The sequence below is a fragment of the Diabrotica undecimpunctata genome, chromosome 6, assembly GCF_040954645.1.
Source record: "Diabrotica undecimpunctata isolate CICGRU chromosome 6, icDiaUnde3, whole genome shotgun sequence".
In the NCBI taxonomy this organism is placed as follows: Eukaryota; Metazoa; Arthropoda; class Insecta; order Coleoptera; family Chrysomelidae; genus Diabrotica; species Diabrotica undecimpunctata.
In genome coordinates, this window is record NC_092808.1 from 24730622 (window position 1) to 24751584 (window position 20963).

The 20963-nt window shown below is 32.3% G+C and overlaps 1 protein-coding gene across 2 annotated transcripts in view; it reads right to left on the reverse strand.

Annotated features, from left to right (window-relative positions):
* The window catches only part of Nrx-IV (neurexin-4), a 100431-nt gene extending 79694 nt beyond the window's left edge, over window positions 1-20737 (reverse strand). The window contains exons 1-3 of one of the 2 annotated variants that reach the window (XM_072534490.1): window positions 20578-20737; window positions 20143-20247; window positions 2249-2445 (exon numbers count right to left, since the gene is read on the reverse strand). In XM_072534490.1, the coding sequence (XP_072390591.1) occupies window positions 2249-2445; window positions 20143-20247; window positions 20578-20635 (360 nt within the window). In that variant the 5' untranslated portion in view covers window positions 20636-20737. The remainder of the gene's footprint in view (window positions 1-2248; window positions 2446-20142; window positions 20248-20577) is intronic. The other variant, XM_072534489.1, reaches the window with a different exon arrangement.
* Between the last annotated feature and the right edge of the window lie 226 nt (window positions 20738-20963).

A 20963-nucleotide genomic window follows, 5' to 3' on the forward strand; every position in this document is an offset into this window, starting at 1 on the left:
CTAATATTCACTGCGTAAACTAGTTGCTTCAATCGTCCCCAAATATGGTAATCAACGGGATTGAAATCAGGGGATCTTGAAGGCCACGAAATAGGACCTGCACGTCCTATCCACCTGTTGTCATAAACATTATTGAGATGTTGTCTCACTGCCAGTAAAAAGTTTGGGGGTGCCCCATCATGCTGAAAATACATCCCTCGGATAGCAACGTTCGCGTTGGCAAGCAAATTCGGCAAAATATTTTGTAGAAAGTTCAAATAGACCTGCCCTGTTAAAGGACCATCAAAAAAGTGAGGACCTACTAATTGGTTATTTATGACACCAATCCACACGTTAACCGAAAACCTTAACTGAGAACGACGTTCTCGAATGGCATGGGGATTTTCTTCTGCCTACACATGTGAATTTCGTGAATTATTTATCCCGTCTCTGGTAAATTGGGCTTCATCTGTAAATAGTGTCCTGTATAGCGTTGGTCGATTATTGTTAATCCATCTACAAAATTCCAACCTATCGATCTCATCTCCAGCATGTAGTCGCTGAACCATTTGAATGTGATATGGGTATAGATTATTTTTTTGTAAGACTCTACTTACTTTTGATTGAGTAACATTGAGTTCTCGACTTACTTGTCTAGTGCTTATTGTAGGGTTCATAGTAACGGCGTCCATAATGTCATCTTCCTGCGCTTCATCTACATGTCGCTCTGTTGTTCCACTAGGAAAAGTGCCATTTTCTCGCAAATAATTAAAAACTGACCCAAATGTTGGATGAGTGGGAGTTCGACGATTAGGAAATCTCCTGCGATATTCTCTACTAGCAGCCCTACCATTCCCATTACAGAATCCATAAACAAATATTATGTCTGCATATTCTGTGGTCGAAAACTGATGTGGCATTTTGAACGAAAGTAACAAAAGCTCTACCAAAACTAACACAATGTACTTAACGTAGATATGACAGAAGAAATATATATTCTTGTACACATAAATAACAATTGATAATGACAATAATGACAATGGGTATAAAATATCAAGAAACGTCAAACGGTCAACGTCAACCTTCATTTTAAACTTTTTTAGATTTATTTTTATTTAGTACAGTTGATGCAATGTATTATTATTCAACATAAAATTTTAATCATTTACAATCAACAAAAACTAACACATACAAGAGGTTTGACTTTTTAATCAATTTAATTTATTATTTATCGAAAATAATGCCCCAATACGATCTATGAGTAAAAATTTAAAATTGAAAAACAATTGATTCTATCGTAGAGATAATACAAAGTGACAGTAAAGATGTTAATTTTCTACGTATTAGATTATGTTGTAGGAACTCATTTTAATTAAAATGTTTGAAATTTATAACATTTGTTTAAATTAATACCTTATAATTTGATACTTCATTATGGTTGTTCTATTTTTGGTAAGATTTGATCGTTCACTAAAAATTTAATAAAAGTGCGACAACATTGTCGCATATGTCGTTTTCATTGGCTATTTATGTAGTTTGAAAATCACTTATTGTATTAAAAAAAAAAATTATACAGGGTGTAATATTTAATACGAATCCCTAAATTAATTTTTCCAAAGCCAGTCCTGGAATTTTTTAGTTTAGCTAATACCAGTCGAATGCTTGATAGTAGTGTACTGTATGAACGACTTGTTACATCAAACATGTAAGTTAATAGTTATATTTAACTTGCTATCTTAGTTGTGTTTGGTAGAGGGAAGGACACACAGTCAATAAACCCCGCCCATTTTAAAGAGATGTAGGGACTGCTTTGCATTCTTTTTCTCTGTCGCACTAGGGGAACGGGTCTTTATGGTCAAAACAGTAGAAAGATTAAAATAACCTAGTTGATGATTTAGTAGTACAAAAGCAAAACAAGAGAAAATATTTTATTTGAATTATTTTTACATAACAGAACTACCTTTTACTTCAAAAAGTTCTATGATATCTACGATATCCACTCAATTTATATCACTTTATTCTCCCGAAACAGTTGTTAAACAGAATACTTGATTGACAAAAATTAAGCATATCTAAAATTCCATTTTATTTCTACAAACATTTAATTTTCCTGAAATATATGTTTAAAGTTATAATGGTTAGATCAGATGACTTGATGATACCTTTCTGTCTGTTTGATGTATATTATAAAATTACACCCAAAAGTTAATGTTTGAAACTTTTATGTAAATAATGTTTAATGAATGTTAGTGCTGTTGATGATTATTACCATAATATCTCCCCCTGCTTCTTTGTAATCGGCATAATCCAACCCGTTGCTACCGTAACTGATACGGTACTCCATGACGTACTCGTTACTGTGTGGCCTACCCTGAGTCCATATCCTAGTCACGTTCATCACTTGGCCCAGATCGAATATCAGGTATTGGTCAAAATCGCTGTCGTGGGCACTCCAAGCATTGCCACCTTTTTTAGTATTATTTTAAAATTTAAATTTTGAAATATTATTTACTTAAATTTAACATATAACACAAGTGTCCCTAAGCGTAAAATTAGTTGACAATTTTTTAATCAATGTGATATGTTAATTGTCCAATTCAACTCATATTAAAACTGACTTTATCCTTTGAACAGGATGTAGGAAATGCAAACAATTGTAAAAATATACTATGATCAATATGTATACTTTTAACATCACGGACACTCACTGATATTTGCATAATGCCCATTATTTGGGGATGAGGGATTTTTTTGGTGGAGGTGAACCTCTAGATGTCTGCTCAGTAATCAATAGTCTCTACATCGTAGGCGTGGATCCACGATTCATCCATTGTCACTAATATTGCAGAACATTTTGTTTTGTCTTATCTATACTGCAGTAAAAGACAAATGCAGATGTGTTGTGTGCATCTGTTAACATTAGTGGTACCCATCTTACAGACAAGTTTTTTATGATCACTTAGTGTAAAGGGGTAATTATACGTCAACTATGCAAAGTATTCACGCGACCCCTATCTATTTGGCTTAAATTTTACAGGCATTTACTATAAAATATGGGGATTTACGAAATTTCAACCTTCTGGGTCCAAAACGGCGGTCTATATGGGTAATTCAATTTTTTCCAAGAAAAAAATTTTTCCGCGTATTTTACCACTTTTTCTTTCATAGCAGGTTCTAGATGCTCAAAACAATATCCAGGAATACATTTTCCATGTAAAATTTTTGTTAAAAGAAAAAGAGAGCCTACACGTAGATTCTAATGATAACGGTCTCAGAATCATAAACTTTGCGGTGTCTAAGAACATAGTAATAGCTGGGATACGATTTCCCCATAAAGATATATACAAGGAAACTTGGAAATCTCTTGATAATGAAACGATTAAACAAATAGATCACATAATCATCGATGCAAGACACTGCTCTAACTTATTAGATGCTAGGTCTTTTAGAAGAGCAAACATAGATAGTGATCGCAATTTAGTTAAAGCACGATTTAAAGAGAGAATATCGAATTTAAAAAAGGAGATCGGGAAAAGGAAAAAAAATCGACATTAATAAACTAAAAGATCCCGAAATTGCAAATGTATATAGACAGCAAATAGAAGATCAAATAAGGACAGAAAACTTAGAAGAAGAAGAAGACATTAACCAACTATGGGCAAATATACGAGATATTGTGTTACAGAAATCGGTTGAAATATTGGGATAAACCAAGTCAAAAAAAAGAAATCATTGGTTTGATCATGAGTGGAAAATGGCCACAAATAGAAAGAACTCAGTATATCCAAAAATCATCGACGCAGGTTGTAGACGAAGAAAAAAAGAAGAGTATAGGCGTCTTAGAAGAGAGGAAAAACGTATCCATCGACGTAAGAAGAGGGAATACGAACGAACACTCTCAATGAGATACAAAGTTTATTCGATAAAAATAAAACGAGGAAATAGATACTATAAATTCTTAAATAATAGAATAATAAAATATGTAAAGACACTAACGGTGAAATTCTACATGATAAAAACTCAGTTCTTAACAGATGGGCACAACATTTCAACGTCAACTACACAGTGAAGACTCAACAAGAGAAGAAGTGTCAAATGCCATCCTAAAACTCAAAGACAATAAAGCCACAGGAACCGATGAAATCTGTTCGGAAATGTATAAAAAAGGTGGTGATCAACTTTTTGTAGCAATCTATAAACTAATAGTACTCATATGGCAGAATTGGTACCAGAAGAGTGGCTTAAGGGAATAATATATCCGTTGCATAAAAAGGGGGATCAAATAGAGTGTAAGAACTATAGAAGCATTACTCTGTTAGCATCTGCGTATAAAATCTTCGACAATGTATTGTTTGAAAGACTTAAACATTTAACAAAGGATATTGTTGGTCTATATTAATATAAATTAAATTAATAAATTAACTTATTAAATATAACAAAAACTAAATTTATGATCATCAGCAAAAATAAAGTTAGAGACGCTCAACTACTTATCAATAATACACCAGTGGACCGAGTAAAACAGTATAACTATCTTGGAACAACAGTAAATGAACAATGGGATCACTCACAGGAAATAAAATGTAGAATAGAGAAGGCTAGGAGTGCATTCAATAACATGGCCAAACTCTTTAAAAGCCACAATCTTAATCTGGAGATAAAAGTAAGGCTCCTACGATGTTATATCTTCTCAATATTGTATTACGGAGTTGAATCCTGGACACTAACTGAAGCAATGGAGAAAAAACTTGAAGCCTTCGAGATGTGGCTATACAGGCGAATTCTAAGGATATCATGGACAGACAAGATAACCAACGAGACCGTATTACGAAGAGTGGGCAAAGAAAGAGAGGTGATGTATACCATTAAAAGGAGAAAGTTGGAATATCTCGGACATATAATGAGAAACAGCACTAAATACAGATTACTGAAGGTAATCCTACAGGGTAAAGTATTCGGAAAGCGAGGAATTGGGAGAAGGAGAATATCATGGTTGAAGAACCTGAGGAAATGGTTCTCCACAACAACAACGAATCTATTTAAAGCATCAGTCAATAAAATAATTATAGCCAGAATGATTGCCAATATTCGGAACGAATAGGCACTGAAAGAAGAAGAATATTAATGCGGAATTACTGTTGGAAAGTCAACTACACATCAAATTCAAGCACATAGGCCAATTCTAGAAAAGTCACTAGAATATAACATAGATACACACCATCTCTTCGTCGACTTCAAAGCAGCTTATGGCAGTGTGAAAAGAACTGTATTATAATGCAATAATAAACTTTGGGATCCTACCTAAGTTAGTTACGTGGGTGGATTGATATAAAACTAGCCTTGATAGAAAAAACAAGTTTTTTGGAATTAAATCGATTTATTTCTCAAAATGGTCCCCTTTTAGCTCGATACACTTAGTAAGACGATGTTCCAATTTTATAGTACTGTTGCTCGAGCTCTTCAAAATAGGCCGAAATTTCAGCGACGACTTCATCATTTGTTGCGAAACGGCGTCCTCCGAGCCATTTTTTTAAATTTGGAAACAGGAAAAAATCGCTAGCGGCAAGATATGGGAAATACGGTGGATGTTCAACCAATTCATAGCCCAATTCGTGTAATTTTGCCATGGCGACGGCCGATCGGTGAGCCGGTGCATTGTCTTGGTGAAAGAGCACTTTTTTATGTTCCAAACCGGGGCGTTTTCGACGCAATTCGGCATCGAATCGATCCAATAATGCTGCGTAGTACTCACCACTGATTGTTTTTCCTTGTTTGAAGTAGTCGATGTGGATAATGCCCTTCGCATCCCAGAAAACAGTCGCCATGACTTTGCCGGCCGAATGTGTACTCTTTCCCTTCTTCGGCAGCCATTCGCCGCGTTTGCGCCACTGTTTCGACTGTTCTTTGGTTTCCGGTGTCTAATAATGCATCCAGGTTTCATCAACGGTGATAAATCGGGAAAAAAATCTTTCGGATCGCCCCGTATCATCGCCAAAAGCGTCTCCGAAGTGGTCACACGTTTTTCCATTTGATCGATTGTCAGAGACGCGGCACCCATCAAGCGGATAGCTTTTTCTTGTCCAAATGATGGTGAATGATGTTGTGTACGCGTTCGTAGGAAATGTTTAGGACCTCTATTAACTTGCGGAGCTTAATTCGACGATCTGCCATAATCATGTCATGGACTTTGCTGATCATTTCCGGCGTGGTGACTTCATTTGGCCCCCCGGGACGCTCACCATCAAAAATACTCGTACGACCACGAACAAATTCAGATTTCCAAAATTTTACTGTTGCTAACGAAGGTGCAACCTCACCATAAACTTCGTTCAGGTCAGCTTTGATTTGCACATTCGTTTTACCCTTTTTGTGGAGGAACTTAATCACCGAACGATACTCGACTTTTTCCATTTCTCCGAAAACACAAAATTTGCTTGCTTTTGACGGCTGTAAAAACCAAAATAATTGTTTTTAAAACTTAAAATTTTGACAGACGTCATGTCATGAATAGCAAATGTCAACACCGAAACCAATTCGGTATCAAGTAGCGCCATCTATCAAACGCTAGTTTAATATCAATCTATCCTCGTAAGTTGACCCAACTAACAATGCAAAACGTAAGTTCATGCATTAGAATTAAAGGAGAAAACTCTACGTTCTTTGATATTAATAATGGTCTAAGACGCTGGCAATGCCAGCACGCTGGCGTGTCTCCTCTTTAATATTGCCTTGGAAAAGGCAATCAGACAATTCAATATTAGAATGAATGAAATTATTTTTAATAGATCGACGCAAATTCTCGCATTCGCTGACGACATAGTTATAGCGAGCAGAAGTATGAGCAACATGGTGCAGGGTTTTACAAGGGACAAGTGAATTAGGAGTTGTGATAAACGAGGAAAAAACCAAATATATGTTGGTTTCTAAAAAACTCCGAAATATCCAACAGAGAATTCAAATTAACCACCATACCTTTAAGCAGTCAATGAATTCACATATCTTGGATCGCTATAAGCGCAACAAACACAACAAGCTACGAAATAAAAAGACGCATAGCAAACAGAACTGTTCACGGTCTCCAGAAACATTTAAAAAATAAAAATACAAAACGTGAAGTAAAGCTCAATATATACAAGACTTTATAAGACCGGTTTTGAAATATATTGCTAAAACGTGGACCTTATCTCAAAATGATGAAAGACTTCTTGGTATTTTTGAGAGAAAAATTCTTAGAAAGATTTTTAACTATATCTGTTGTACACCGATCCAGATATTGTGGAATTCGTAAAGTGCAGAGACTTAGATGGACTGAACACATTGCTAGGATGTCAGATCACAAATACACGAAGAGATTAACACTTTCAAAACCAGAGGGCACAAGAAGTAGAGGATGACCACGAAGGAGATGGATTGATGATGTGGAAGAAGACCTACAGATTCTAAGGGTCAGAAAATGGAGGGAAGTTGCCAGGAATCGACAGGAATGGCGACTTCTTTGTGGGCAGGTCAAGATCTACAACGGATTGTCGAGCCACTTATGATGATGATGATGTAAGGCCATTCTGAACACAGATTTGGATTACCCAATTCTCCATAAATATTTACATAAAATAGTGTATTTTAGTATGATTTTGTTGCAATGTCTTGAGTCATTGAAAAAATCATTGTCTTGGAATTTTCACAATTATAATTTATTAGTTGTAAAGTAATAAACCTATTTCCAAGTATTTTAAATATTTCTGTTGGTATTTCTTCTTGTCCTGTTGCTTTTCTCTTTTTGGATATATTTATTGCATTTTTTAATTCTTCGATTGTTATTGAGGGACCTCTAATACAATTATGTATTTCTTTTACTTGTCGTTAATCGCTAAATAGTTCTTTAATATACACTTCACATCTTGTCAGTTTATTAATATCGTTTATGATAAAGTTGCCTTATCGAAAAGGTGGTACAGTAAAACCTCCGTTAACCGAAATAATTGAGGGGGAGGCAGTTTCGGATAACAAGAATTTCGGTTAAAAATAACATTGTTTTTTTATAATATTCTTGATCAAACTATAGGTATTAAAAAATACTATGAGTTGATTTCGTAATGTTTTCTAATAAGTAAATCCAAAATAAAGTAATAAAATTAAGGAAAATGAACAAGTTTAACATGCTTTTTTAAAGAAATCTTGTATTTTTTTTGCGTTTTCGTTTGACAACGATGTTTCTTTCTCCCTCCATCGTTCATTTGCAGAACGTCATGAGTTTGCCCCATTTGATTGTTCGACGAAACGTAAAGCAATCTGAAAAGGACAAAACTTTATGCAATGACAACAAAAATTAAGAACCTAGTCGTGTCCCTAACTAATTAGGCCTACTGTATAAAATTCTTTCCTCTAAAGCATTGAAAATCTCGTCGACGGTCTTGTGCTGCCTGTTGCCTCTTGGGTCGTCATCTTTGTCGTCTGATATGCTCAGTTTGTCTTGATAAAGAACCGTATCAATGATGTCCTGGTCGATGAATTCACGTTCTGATTCATCAGCTGCTAACCACTCACGTATCTCTTCTTAGTTAATTTCATCATATCCCGGCAAATTTTTAATGAAAGGTTTAATTTCTTCTGTCGTTTCCTTACCGTTTTCTTCTTCAGGATCGTCAATCAAAATCTTATCAAAAAGTTTGTTCCAGCATTTTTCCAAAGTTGAAGATTTGGTCTTGGCCCACGAATCAGCTCACCAATAAACATGTTTAATTGTTAAAGATTTGAGAATTTCGGGAACACTTTTGGATTAATTCGTCTCCTGTAATAACAGATGTATTAAGAATGCTCCTCTATAATGTCTCTTGAATGTCTCTATGACTCCCTGGTCTAACGGCTGAATTAAGCTTGTGACATTCGGAGGAAAAAATCTGACAATTGTCACCATTTTGTAGATTTTGTGGGTGAGGGCGCATTGTCAACAAGCAACAATGCTTTGTACACAACAATTGCAAAATAAAGTGGTCGACATCCATGAACTTTTTTGGCTTCTATAACTGAAAGTGCTTTTTCGGAAATATCTTTTAGAGCTCTTGGTTTTTGTGATTTCCCAACATACATAGACATCAATCGGTGAGTGAAATTAACGGAATTGTTTACGTTTTGCGACAAACATTTACTTTTTATTGACGAAATTATTGAAACTGTCAGCCGTTTCGGTTAAACGATGTTTCGGTTAAGGAAGGTTTTACTGTATAAACTTTTTTATTTCGTATACCAGCAGCCCTTTTATCTTTTATGGAAAGATAATGGTTTCTTAATATTGTTCGATTACCTATGTATATTCTTACATTTCTTGTTGCCTTTTTGCCAGTCTTGAACATATTAATATCTACCTTTCATTGCCGCTTTCTCTGAGCATTCTGCTGTCCTGTCAAATAATTGATCGAAGATTTTTCCCAAAATATATTTTTAAAACCTTGTGACATAAAAAAGCTTTGGAATGATATAATATTGTTACCGGGAAAAAGCAAATCATTAATTTAAATACTAGTTATTAACAAAGTAATAAAATGGCAGCGAATGTACTAAAAATGAATGTGCAGAACTAGTTTTCGTAGGATATAACTTGTCAATATAAAAATATTTCACCTTGTACATATATAATCCTAAAAACCTACAGATTTTATGAAATATTTAACGACGTATAGTTCATAAAAGTAAACCGAAATAACACAATAAAACAGAAGTGAAAGTGTATCCTATAAAATTGATACAGTCAATAAAAAACTCATAAAAACATTTGATTTGATACCAGTAGTGCAAATCTTAATATATATATATATATATATATATATATATATATATATATATATATATATATATATATATATATATATGAAATTTTTTATTCGCAATTTCCTATATCATAATTAAATCAGTCTTAATATGCATTGAATTGAGTTTGTACACCTAGCTTTCATTCTTATACACAAACGATCTGATCCCCTTTTGTTACTTAAAGTAACTGTACCGAAATCAAGACATGTGTTCTTACTATGTCGAAAAGATATCTTAGCATATGGGTACCCACTATAATGTCGGCACTGAATATGTTAATATTGTATTTCAAAGTGAAACCACCCAACAATAATCTCTTCAGGAAATGCTGTGAGTGAAGGGATCAAGTAACCTATATTGTTGGAGTTCAGTTACCTTAAGACAGCGTTGCCAGATGTGTATGTATTTGTAAACATTAGTAGGGGACACGATAATTAAAAACGTACCTATAATATGCACAAAATAAATTTCCGCTTTTATTTAGAAGATAAGTAATTGATAGTATACCTACGTTCCTTTATACTAAGCACATCTAATGCTTCCTATAGTTTATTTATACCAATGGTATGATATAACCTCTAGGAAGCATTAGTTATGCTTAGTATAGAGGACCATTCAAGAATTCTATCAAGACAATGATTTTGTTAATTAATTAAAACTAAAAAATGAAAAAATATATTACGATTTGCGATATCATAAATATTGTGGAACTTCAGATATAGAAATAACTTGGCAACGCTGTCAAGGGCGAAAAACAAAAAAAATCTAATCAAATTTCACTTATTTTAACTGTATTATTGATCAAACAATATTGATAAAACATAAAAAATCGCAAAACATTACACAACATCATGCAAACCGATAAATACAGCTACACGGGAATTTGATTCATGTATTCCTACACATTTCCACCAAAACCTTAATTAATGGCTTTAGTTTGGATGATACTAAAATGCACTCATGGACACAAATATGAAATATTTGAAATTATCGTAAATATGTTTAATATGATGGGCTCATGTTACCAAAATACTTTTTTCTAAAAAGAAAACACGTTATAAGTGAATAATTAATAAAATGAAATGAATTTTAAGTAAATAATTAAAAACAAATTAAAAATTATAATTTTTGGAATGTAACAAAAATAGCTGGAAGTTGAGTATTATTTACGACGTCGTATTTTAACGTTTTCTTTAACAGATCAATACAATTAATCGAGTACTCCGTCCTCGAGCGAAAAAATGTAACATTTCAATTAGCCCAGTCTGGTTAAAAAAAGGTGGAAAAATGTTTCGCAGATATCTGAAGTTTTTAAGACATAGGTGGGGGATACTAGATGATGAATAGATGAAAAGATACTCCTAGTTTTACCTTGCGTTTTTTTTAAGCAATAATTTATGGTCACAATTTGATTTTTTGTCTATAAATTTTTTCCCTTATATTTTAAATAAACAATATTTATGTCTTTTTTTATGTCAAGAATATCTTTATTTTCCCGTTTTTTCAATTAAAATTGATAACTAATTTACGGAGATATTTGCAAAAAAGCAGTTTTTTTGCACTAATTTATAAATTTAATTAATTTTTTTATTAACAAAATAAAATGGTATTAATACATTTAAACTTGCTTGCTTGTTTAAATAATTAGTCCCAGGGATAAACAAATTGAATAACTTTTAAAATATTTGACCGATCGGGGGGAAATTTCGCACAATTTTAAAGGACGGTAATTCCTCAATGTTGAAATGTATTAATAACATTTTATTTTGTTAATAAAAAAATTAATTAAATTTATAAATTAGTGCAAAAAAACTGCTTTTTTGCAAATATCTCCGTAAATTAGTTATCAATTTTAATTGAAAAAACGGGAAAATAAAGATATTCTTGACATAAAAAAAAGACAAATATTGTTTATTTAAAATATAAGGGAAAAAATTTATAGACAAAAAATCAAATTGTGACCATAAATTATTGCTTAAAAAAAACGCAAGGTAAAACTAGGAGTATCTTTTCATCTATTCATCATCTAGTATCCCCCACCTATGTCTTAAAAGCTTCAGATATCTGCGAAACATTTTGCCATGAAATCGATGATTTTTGTATAACCAGACTGGGCTAAATGGACTACTTAGGTTATAGTCTTTTAGACTAATGGCGGTAGCTGTCTGCACCTAAAAATGTTTTTCTTCTGACCAATTCTTAATTGATACACGCATTATAATATCAATAATTGATCCTTATGGTTTTTCTCCAGTGTATACAAGTATCCCTTGACTGGTGCATGTCTAGTAAGACAGCTTGTTGTTCTGAGCTGATTTCAGCTTGTTTTCAATATTTTATCGAATTTTCTACCGTACTTACCAGATTTAGACCAGTACCATTCAAGGAGAGGCAACATCAGTAGGCCCAGATCAGATACCCAATGAGCTAATTAAACGTATTGACGAAGAAATTTCCTTAATAAGCCACACATTTAAGTGGCTCTCAAAATAATACATGGAGGACTATACAAAAAATTATAGAAGATATAGATGACACCCAGTTTGAATTCAGAGGAGGACTAGGAACGAGAGAGGCTCTGTTCACTTTTAACGTTCTTGCGCAAAGACGACTAGATATGAACCATGATCTCATGTCTGCTTTATAGATTATCAAAAGGCTTTTGATATAGTACGACATCAGAAACTCGTAAAACTGTTAAAAGAAAAGAATGTGGATAGTCGAGATATACGGGTTATTGTCAATCTGTACTGGAACAAAAAGCAAAGGTTAGAATCGAAAATGTAGATACAGAAAGTATAGAAATCAAAAGAGGTGTTAGACAGGGTTGCGTGCTGTCCCCATTGTTATTCAATCTGTACAAGGAAGCTATTTTTAAGGAAGCAATATCAGAGGAACAACAGGGTATATTAATAAACGGAAAAATCTTGAACAACATAAGATTCGCAGACGACACCGCTGATTTTGAAGACAGTCTAGAAGCACTACAACGCTTAGTAATAGATTACGTCAAGTCAGTATAAAATATGGACTACAAATAAACGTTAAGAAAACCAAGTGCATGATTATTTCTAAGCAACATACAGTAGGAAGACTAGATATCGAGGGAAAACAAGAAGAAAGAGTGAATAACTAAAAATATCTGGGAACCTGGGTAAATGAAAACAATGACCAAGGTAGAGAAATAAGGACACGCATTGAAATTGCAAGACAAGCATTTATAAAAATGAAAACAATGTTTGTTAATCGAGACCTTCCTCTGGTGTTGAGGATAAGAGCCTTAAGATGCTGCGTGTTCTCGACTTTGTTGTATGGAATGGAAAACTGGACACTAAAAGTGGATAATATAAAGAAGTTGGAATCATTTGAGATGTGGTACTATAGAAGGATTTTGAAAATACCATCGACCCAACCAGTTACAAATGCAGAAGTGTTAAAAAGGCTGCAAAAGGATTGCGAGGTCATAAAGCACATCAAAACAAGAAAGGTGTAATATTACCGTAGACGCGAAATATGAGATCTTAAGGCTTATAATGCAAGGTAAAAGATCCATAGGAAGACGAAGAATTTCCTGGCTAAGAAACCTAAGAGAGTGGTATAGTTGCAGTTCAGTAGATCTTTTCAGAGCAGCCGCCAATAAGGTACGGATAGCTGTAATGACAGCCAACCTCCGATAGGAGAAGGAACTAAAAGAAGAAGAAGACCATTCAAGTTTAGAGGACCTATTTATATTTCTATTTTAACAGCCTTAAACATCCATCTTTTAATATAGGTTTAGTCTTCCTTTTTCCATGCCTCTTTATCATAGACAGTTTGCATCCTTTTTGCGCCAGCGTGCTGTTCAGATCATTTGTCCATCTCATTTGCGGTTTCCCTCTTTTCCGTATGTGGTTCCATGGTCTCCAATATATACATATCGAATTTTCGATTTCCACCAGATTCTACAGGAGAGAGGATAAGACTACCTCTGGTTACCTGTTTCAACACTGTATCTCCCAGTAATACAAATACGTTTGAGCCGATCTCTTCGTAGGAGGTGTTGACTAATGCTTCCTTTATATTAAACAATGCCCCCAGCATCTCCTCTTGGTTTTCCAGAACATACTCCATCCTCTGTAGATGATGCAGTACGTTTTGTGTAGAGAATCCTGCTCTTTACGCATATTTTCTCTGATATATCGAACTTTCAAACAATACACCATCACTTATGTACCTATAGAGCAGTTTTTTCTAATCTTGGAGGCGACGTGGTTTCTCCGACTATTAATGAACTCCGAGAAAAACTTTTCAATTGATATATAATTAATTTTTAAATATGTAATCATATAATTTTATCGAGTCCTAACACTTTTCACAAAATGTTGTATACACTTGTTTGTGTTAAAAGGTGGAAATGTCTAGGAAACAAAACTAAAAATCAATGGACACACACAAACTTTCGTGCATGCTAAGATATACTCAAAAATAGTGCCATACTACTCGGTGGTACAAACAAGAATATACCTAGATAGGTTTAATACGCTTTTAGCACACACAAAAATAAAACAGGTGGTTCATATTTATATGCAATGAATATTTGTGGACTAAAAAGGCGATTTTTGACAGATCCTAAATTGTTTTGAGTTTAATTATTAGGTATATTAATATTTTTTATATACTGAACTGAAGTATACTTAGTGTATAAGTGAATAAACACTTTTTACACAAATATTCAAATATCAGTTGTTATAAATTTTAATTGCAAATAATCACTGTTTGATTTTTTACTTTTTTATAGTAAAAAAAAACAATAAAGTAGAGATTCACAAACCCGACCTAATGTGGACCCAAAGGCGGCTGAGTAATTGAAAATGCCGAGTTATCGAGAATAACAAGTATTAAACATAACAAAAATTTTCCCATAGAATATTACTCCAGTAACTGACCGTTTTGGAGTGAAATTTTTCTAGTCACAACGCATTTGCTTGAAAATTTGGATTTAGGTTCCTCTACTTCACTTGAAGTAGACTAGGACTTGAACCCAAAGGTTGATTTTACTTGGGGCAGGAGGGGGGGGGATGAAAAGAAAAAACGCGTTCAAAATAAGTCCGAAAGTGAATAAATTGATTAATTTTGAAATAATAAAAACCACACACTATTTTTCACAAATAACTCAAAAAGTAAGTATTTATCGAAAAAAATATTCTTAGCAAAAATGTAGCTTATAAAAAAAAAACAAAGAAAAGGTGTTCTTATGAAGAGATGTAGCTCATGAAAAGTAGGTTCTTATTTCAAATTCCAAATCGAATATTTCAACATAAAATAACCAAACAATGAAGCACTTAGAGGAAAACTCATCAAAACTTTTTGAAAGTGTTATTATTGTATTTATAGTTTCAATGGAAAAAAAATACTACAACTAATTCAATTTCTTCGCAAGGGGTGGTTTTTATAAGGGTAGAAATTATGTGGTAAAAAATTAAAACAGTAAAGAAATCTAAATTTAATGGCACTGTATATAAATGTAAATAATTCCAAATTGCTTGATTTTACAATAATATAATTTTTTTCTGATAGGGATCGTTTTCACCCTTAAAAAATAAAAAGAAACCAATGGCACAAGTCCAATTTTGATGTGGAGGGTAAGTATAACCTAAATCCAAATTTCTATGCAAATCAGTGGGGACAAGGCATTCAATGATATTGTTTTAATTATAACTAATGTAGGGGGTGAGATTTAGGGGTTAAACTGTGATAAAATATTAAACTACGTTGTTTATTGTTAATTAATATTTCATTCCCTTCATTAAAAGATGATTTGAGTCAGTTCCCCGCTTTAACTTACAATTACACGATTTTTTCTAATAGGGGTAGTTCTCACCAGTAAAAAATAAAAAGCAACCAACGACACAAGTTCAAAAGTGAAGTAGATGGTAAGTAGAACCTAAATCTAAATTTTCATGTCATTCGGTGGTGACACGGAAAATTACAGGTTTTTGCCCTTTTTCAGGTTCATTTACTAGACTATAATATAATGTGATATTATTTATGAAATATGTCACAGAAGTCGGTAAATTTGAACTTAAATCGATATAAACATTACAGTACTAAGTATGTAGAATATACTTTAACAACATTAAATCGAACAAGGAGCAAAACAGCTTTCGTCAAAATAGATCAACGAAGGATAACCTAGTTGATCTTGAATCCGAAATTCACACATCACTCATTAACAAACAACACTGTTTAGCTATTTTCTGTGATATAACAAAAGCCTACGATTGCACATGGAGATATGGTATAATAAAAGAGCTTCACTCCTGGGGTATTAATGAAGAATTGTGGTATAATGATACCAAAATATTTGGAAAAGAAAGCAATTTGTGGTGATACTTCTCTTTTAAAGCAGTTAGAAAACCCTGGTCGATAGACTGGCAGAGTCAGTTACAGTAGGATGGGGGAAGGTAGGAGCATGGTATATAATTCATCTGTGTCTGGATGTAAAGAGGCATTGTCTAAGATTGCATTGTTTAATAATGTCTTTCAACTACAGGTATAAACTGATCCACTCTTTAAATATTGCTTTTTAATTCTCTGGTACATGCAGTTGGGTTATCTGAACTGCTGAGTTATTGAGGACCAAGTTTGTGAGACTCTACTGTAACTGGATAATGGTCAAGTGTCACACATTTAACATAACAAATTGGGTAATCATAGAAAATAAACAAAAAGTCTAACAATGAATGGTTAATTCATTTTAGAATTTTATACATACAATGTCGTATTGATGATAAAAAGTGTAATTGATCTTTAATTTATATTTGAAGAAATCTATGAACAAATGAGATATTTCTCAGATGACTATCGTCATAAAACTATTAGGTTACATTGACGTTTAAGGGACATTTAAATTGACTGGTGATAAAGAAAAGTAAATGGTAAAAGGTTTAGAGTAAATATGTATCCATACGATTATTTAGCTAAGAACTGAAGGTGTAATAAAAATGCATGTCAAAATCAACAGAATTGTATTTATAAACCAAACCCTACAACCAAATTACTAACATAAAAGTAAACATTTGAAAACACATATTTCATTTATCCATTTTTGCAAAATACCCGTCACAAAATGACTGATCAACATCAGTTAATGGAACACAATTTTTAACCAATTCTTCAAAACTTATTTCTCTAAATAACCCGTCACCACCATCATACTCTACATCACTTAATGCGACAGAAACACAATGGTCTTCATCCATTAATGATTCGTGAAATTTGAAGTTAACTTTCTCTCCTTTAATGTAGAGTTCTGTGTCAGTAACTATTTTTGTGTCCGATAGATTGTTGGTGTTGACTTTAAAATCAAGATCCTGGAAATTTAGTGTTACACCAAAACCAATGGCTTTACCATAGCTTTCTTTTAGTGCCCAATGCCTAAAACATTATTGCAGATATAATTTCTTATGATACTGTGTTTGAATGATGTGACAAGTAATTTTCAAGAACATGATACAAGTTAGATTCCATAAATTATCGATTACAAGGTAATATTTATTGTTGGAGAAATTCTAAGAGAGACATCAATGTGTATCACATGTGGCTGATTTTGTCGTTATAATGAACTGAATTAAGAGAAAAGACAAAGAACTAGGAGTGCCTGAGGATCAAGATCGATAGTTAACTGTATAACAGTAAATGAAAAATTACAAAGCCAAGTAGAGATACTCGAACATAACACAGAAGTAGCGGATTTCAGCCACTATCTAGTAGTTGAAAAAATTCAAATATGGAGTCACTGAAAGAATACCAACAATTTATTACCACTTGGATAAGAAGCATTTAAGATTATTTGTTAAACATTACCTCAAAAATGATATTTTAATGACGGCATCATAAAAGAATGTGGTAAAACAATACAGAGAGTTTAATATTTTTTTAACTCAAGTTCATTAATTAATAAAATCTTGGAAATTTACCAATACTTTTACCATATGAAAGAAGTTTTTGACTCTGATAAACAACACAAATGTTTTACACAAGAGTTTTAATTAAAACCGCAACTCACCTACAAAACATAGCTACTTGCTCCTTTTCAGATCCAGCATTTTTAATATTAACCCATTCTTGAGCAGAGCATTGCCTATTCATAATTCTAAAAAACTCGCTTAGGGTTTTTCCACCTGAATATTCAAATTTCATTACATCTACACCCAAAAGGAAGTTTTCTTGACTCTCACCAACACACACAGTATAATTCCCATGATGTGATACATTAAAACACAAATTATTGGTATTATTTTCAAGTAGAGGTTTTCCCCTTTCGTCACGCACAAACTTAATCATGTTGTAAGGTTGATTTGATGCTTCAGCCACATATTTTCGCAACATTAAGTCACCAATTAATGAGTATTTAAGGTCTTTTTTAAAAACGAACTTATTGAGACGCACTTTTTGATCACTTTGTAAACATGATGAGGCAAGAAGAATGTCAGAAGCAGTGGGATTCCACTTAGAAAAGTTAAAAGCCCAACGAACACTTTGTTTGTTCATTTTGCAAATGTCTTTAACAATTTGGTTTAAAAACTTTCTGTCTTATTGACTAATGTTCTTCACCTGCATAAAGAGAGAAATTATTGTATAAAGGGTTATTTAAGTTTAATGAAATATGTATTTTAAAATATATTTTTAAAAAACATAGATAGTGATATAGAATTTATCCAGTTTTATCGCCATTACTTTCTTACTGAAATCTAAGGATTTTTTAAAATTCAATTAAAATAGGCATTTCTATACTTTATATTTATTAGAATTTTCCCTATAAGATTTAAAAACCTGAATTTTTAAAATATGCAATGTTTTTGTTGTTGCAGAAGAACAGTAATCCAATTTCTTAACAACACTCTCACAACAAGACTTTACAACTGTGTGGAAACAAAAAAGGCATAGAATAATCTAGATAAAATGAAGATAAATTAATTACAGAAAAAGGATTGGATTACGCTAGCTCCTGGGATGACAGATATAGTTGACAATTAGGAATTTGAATTACAAATTAAGTACTACAAGATTAAGAGAATAACAAGATGCTACAAAATAACCATAATATGTAAGGCAGCCAGTTCTTCAGAAAAGAAATGAAAAGTTAGCTATAATAAACAAAAATTTGTCCCTCTGCAAACCAGAACATTACAAGATAATTTCTGTAACATCTGCAAGACATATCTGGAATAACTGTGAAAGTCACAAAAAGTAACTAGGAGACATTGGTATGAGTATAGTTGGCACATATTTTGGTCAGAATGCACAAAAATGTTTAATATTGGCTGCAATAACATTATTGTCATGGACTATGCTGCATATAATTCTTAATTATTCTGAAAAATTCCATCCTAATTAGAACAAACCACAAATTTTTAATATTCAAATAACAGTTGTTATGCCCATAGTAAACAATGGGAAAATGAATATGTTTTTGATCACTGTGCTTGCAATAATAAGCAAACCATGTAATTTTTAAAGTAGATGTTATTCCTATATCACTGTTCGAGATAATAATTCAACTTTGGGTTTTAATATCGTTGCATTTTTTTAATATCTTATACTAACGTAGAGAGAGATTTTCTACTGTAGTCGACAGTCAGTGCCGACTTTATATCATAAGGGAAGAAATAAAATGAGGAAATTCATAAATCAAAAGCTTTTTTGGAGAAACCTGTGCACTAGGCCACTCATATAAGGAACATTACCTCTTAATTGTACTAATCTCCAGTAAGGGGAATTTCAATACAAGAGGTATAGGCAATGCAATGATATAACTTTTGATCTATTTTAATCTTGTAGATAATACATACAAATAAATGTATTCTCTGATGATTTATTTACTGTTTAGTGAGTAAAGGATATTGCACTTGTTAAATATAATACAAAAGAGAACAATTTCTATCAAGAAAATACCAAAAGTATGCAAAATTCAACCGAAGATATGATAGAAAACAGCTGTATATACTGTTAAACTTCTCCATTGCATAATATTGTAAAGAATATGTTTCGATTTTTTTTAATATAGATATACAAAAACTACACAAACTCAACACTTTTGGAGCATTATTTGAACAAAACAGCCTTCCAAACATGCACAACTACTCCAAAACAATTTTATGATTATATTATGATCAATAAAGTTAAATATGTACTAATCTGCATTCATTTTATATACCTAATTAACTCAAATTTTAACACAACACAACAGTATTAAATCAACAACAGTGTTAATATTACTAAATATGCAGACCTAATGTTACATTTTCCATCCACAAACATTTCATTGCATATAAGTCTAGCTTTAATTAACAAACCATAAATTTAGTGACTCACCATATAGGACTGCATTCTTGGGGCCCCTTTCATTCATAGCCGAAGTAGCACTAACTGCTGCTTTTGAGAATAGAGGTGTGTTGCATTCGTAGTATTCATAGTACTCTAAAAAAGAATAATTAAACATTATTTATCAAATCTATTAAGAAATGTTATAAAATTCTCATAAAACATGAGTCATAAACAAGGTTTGTCATAATTAATGCAAAACAATTAAAAATCGGTAAAAATGTTATAAAATGCCTAAATTTAAAGAAATATTGTTAAAGAAACTCTTGATTTAAATAAATTGTGCTTTAATACTTATCTATCATACATAATTTAACAAAAACTTTCTTAAAATTTTGTTATTATTGAAAATACTGGTTAACTAGGCGGGGTTTGTAACAATTTTTAATAATAAAACTATAATAACTAAATATGTAAATTTCTCACCTGCTAAAGCTAATTTTGTTGAAGATAATAAAAATAAACAAACATTTATTAGCATCATCTCGAGATCATGTCACTTTTTCAAATAAAGGTATGTTAAAGTAAATGTCCGTCTATCAACTACTCACATCCACCATGTTTGTGTTTGTTGTCATTTTAAATGGTCTGTTCGTTTGAAGAACTTGACATGACAGGTTTGTTCGGAGTACAGTGCCAGCAGTGCAAGGTTTTAAATTTTAAAATATATTCTTAGTATATTGTTAGAATATAATCACAGATACTGCTGGATTACAATAAATTTAAATATAAAACAAAGATTTTATGTGATAAATTAACATAGTTTACGCAAAATTTAAAATACAAACATTTTACTTAAAAATATTTAACTT